Source organism: Malurus melanocephalus, unplaced genomic scaffold (assembly GCF_030028575.1).
Source record: "Malurus melanocephalus ecotype Western Australia unplaced genomic scaffold, MMel_1.1 scaffold_803, whole genome shotgun sequence".
NCBI classification, from domain to species: Eukaryota; Metazoa; Chordata; class Aves; order Passeriformes; family Maluridae; genus Malurus; species Malurus melanocephalus.
The window spans coordinates 187611-190406 of record NW_026624035.1 but is presented as its reverse complement, the minus strand read 5'-3'; the positions used below and the strand labels follow the sequence as shown (position 1 = coordinate 190406).

Sequence of the window (2796 nt, the reverse complement as noted above, 5' to 3'; positions counted from 1 at the left end):
GGAGCTCCACGCCTTCCATTCACCTGATTCCACAACGTCCGCGACTTCTCCTTGGAGCTCCACACCTTTGATTCTCTGCAATTCTGCCATGTCCGCAGCTTCTCCTTGGAGCTCCATGCCTTCGATTCGCCCGATTCCGCAATGCCCGCGGCTTCTCCTTGGAGCTCCACACTTTTGATTCTCTGCGATTCCCCAATGCCTGCAGCTTCTCCTTGGAGCTCCACATCTTCGATTCGCCCGATTCCGCAACATGCGCGGCTTCTCCTTGGAGCTCCACGCCTTCGAACAGCCATGATTCTGCAATGCCCACAGCTTCGCCTTGGAGCTCCACACCTTYGATTCTCCGCGATTCCGCAATGTCTGCAGCTTCTCCTTGGAGCTCCTGGAGGTTCCCATGGCCAGGAACCGCCCCGAGCAGCTCTGCTGAGGGCGGGTGCGGTGTCAGGGCAGTGCCACCRTCACCAGTGCCACCAGCAGGGCCATGGATGGCACCCCTCGGTTGCCCCCGGACGCTCGGCGCGCCTGCAGCACGGCCAGGACGGCGTTGGTGGCGTTGGTGGGGATCTCCACGTTGCAGATCATTCCTTCGCAGCAGGAAACGCACTCCTGGAGGGGAAAAAATAACTCTGAGCTCCTGCTCTGCCATTTTTACACAAAACAATTCCTCTGCAGCCCCAAACTCAAGGACACCTCCCTGGGCCAGGCCCCAAGAGATGGAAACAACAGAGAATTGGGGGGAGCCAACTTGGAGTGAATGACTGCATTGGCTGAGCTGCAATTGGAGGATTCAGCAAATCCCGATGTGCGAATGGACAAAAGTGAGAAAGGGTGAAAAACCCGTGAGCCATTGTCCATTGTGGATGTGGGACTGCTCTGGATGGCCCTGAAGGCCCCACCATGAACAGAACTGCTCTGGATTCTCTCAATTCTGTCCAGACTCTGGTTTAGGTAAAACCGGATTTAGGCCTCAAGAAGGCCCCAGGTTTGGTTTTTTCCCATGGAACACAAGCTCAGTTATGTCTCATTTAAGCCAATGGCAAACAGAGCCTTGCACAACCTCACTGAGAGCTCAAATCCTGAGCTCCCTGCCCTGGGAACACCCCAAAAGCCCCCAGTGTTCCCCCGGAGTCACGGCCATCTCATCACAGGAAGGGAAGGAGGGCCTGGGCYGGCGGTTCCTGCAGGAATTCCATCGCCCTGCACCCCAGGGTGGCTCTGGGCACTGCAGCCTGAGCCCAGCAGGAAAAACCAGTCCTGGAAGGCACAGCTCCAGCCCTGGGCTGCGCTGACACTGGGAATAGGGCAGGAGTAGGGCAGGAATAGGGCAGGAGTAGGGTGAGAGCAGGGCAGGAATAGGGCAGGAATTGGGCGGGAGTAAGGTGGGAGTAGGGTGAGAGCAGGGCAGGAGTAGGGCGGGAATAGGGCAGGGCAGGAGTAAGGAGTAGGGTAGGAGCAGGGCAGGAGTAGGGCAGGAATAAGGCGGGAGTAGGGCAGGAGAAGGGCAGGAATAAGGTGGAAATAGGGCTGGAGTAAGGCTGGAGTAGGGCCAGAGCAGGGCCGGATTAGGGCCAGATTAAGCCAGAGTAGGGCCGGAGTAGGGCCGGAGTAGGGCCGGAGTAGGGCCGGAGTAGGGCCGGAGTAGGGCCGGAGTAGGGCTCACTCACGGTGTGGCCGCTGTCCCCGCGCCGCTGGCAGCCCACCAGGTGACACTCCTCGCCCGTGGCGCATTTCTTGGTGACCGAGGTGCTCTGGCCCTGCGCCGTGAACAGGTGAACGGTCAGGCAGTACCGGGCACCTGCAACGGGAAATTCCAGAGGGTTATCCACAGGAATGAAACCTTGGAGCTGCTCATCCACAGGAATGAAACCTTGGAGCTGCTCATCCACGGGAATGAAACCTTGGAGCTGCTCATCCACGGGAATGAAACCTTGGAGCTGCTCATCCACAGGAATGAAACCTTCGAGCTGCTCATCCACGGGAATGAAACCTTGGAGCTGCTCATCCACGGGAATGAAAGCTTGGAGCTGCTCACCCACGGGAATGAAACCTTGGAGCTGCTCATCTACAGAAATAAAACCTTTGGAGCTGCTCATCTACAGAAATAAAACCTTTGGAGCTGCTCATCTACAGGAATGAAACCTTGGAACTGCTCATCCACGGGAATGAAACCTTGGAGCTGCTCATCCACACAACGAAACTTTGGAGCTGCTCATCCACAACAACAAAGCTTTGGAGCTGCTCGTCTACACAACAAAACTTTGGAGTTGCTCATCTACAGGAATGAAACTTTGGAGCTGCTCATCCACAGCAACAAAACTTTGGAGCTGCTCATCCACAGCAATGAAACTTTGGAGCTGCTCATCCACATTAACAAAACTTTGGAGCTGCTCATCCACACAACAAAACTGTGGAGCTGCTCATCCAGAGCAATGAAACTTTGGAGCTGCTCATCCACACAACAAAACTTTGGAGCTGCTCATCCACAGCAATCAAACTTTGGAGCTGCTCATCTACACAACAAAACTTTGGAGCTGCTCATCCACAGGAATGAAACCTTTGAGCTGCTCATCTACAGAAATGAAATCTTGGAGCTGCTCATCTACAGAAATAAAACCTTTGCAGCTGCTCATCCACGGGAATGAAACCTTGGAGCTCCTCATCCATGGGAATGAAACCTTGGAGCTCCTCATCCATGGGAATGAAACCTTGGAGCTGCTCATCTACAGAAACGAAACCTTTGGAGCTGCTCATCCACACAACCAAACTTTGGAGCTGCTCATCCACACAACAAAACTT

At 54.8% G+C, this 2796-nt stretch overlaps 1 protein-coding gene across 1 annotated transcript in view; it reads right to left on the bottom strand.

Moving 5' to 3' along the window:
• Positions 1-440: 440 nt before the first annotated feature.
• Positions 441-2796, bottom strand: part of LOC130584969 (uncharacterized) — a 6050-nt gene continuing 3694 nt past the window's right edge. Inside the window, 2 exon segments of the mRNA XM_057385264.1 lie at positions 441-606; positions 1665-2024. Coding sequence (XP_057241247.1) covers positions 442-606; positions 1665-2024 — 525 coding nt within the window. The 3' untranslated portion in view covers position 441.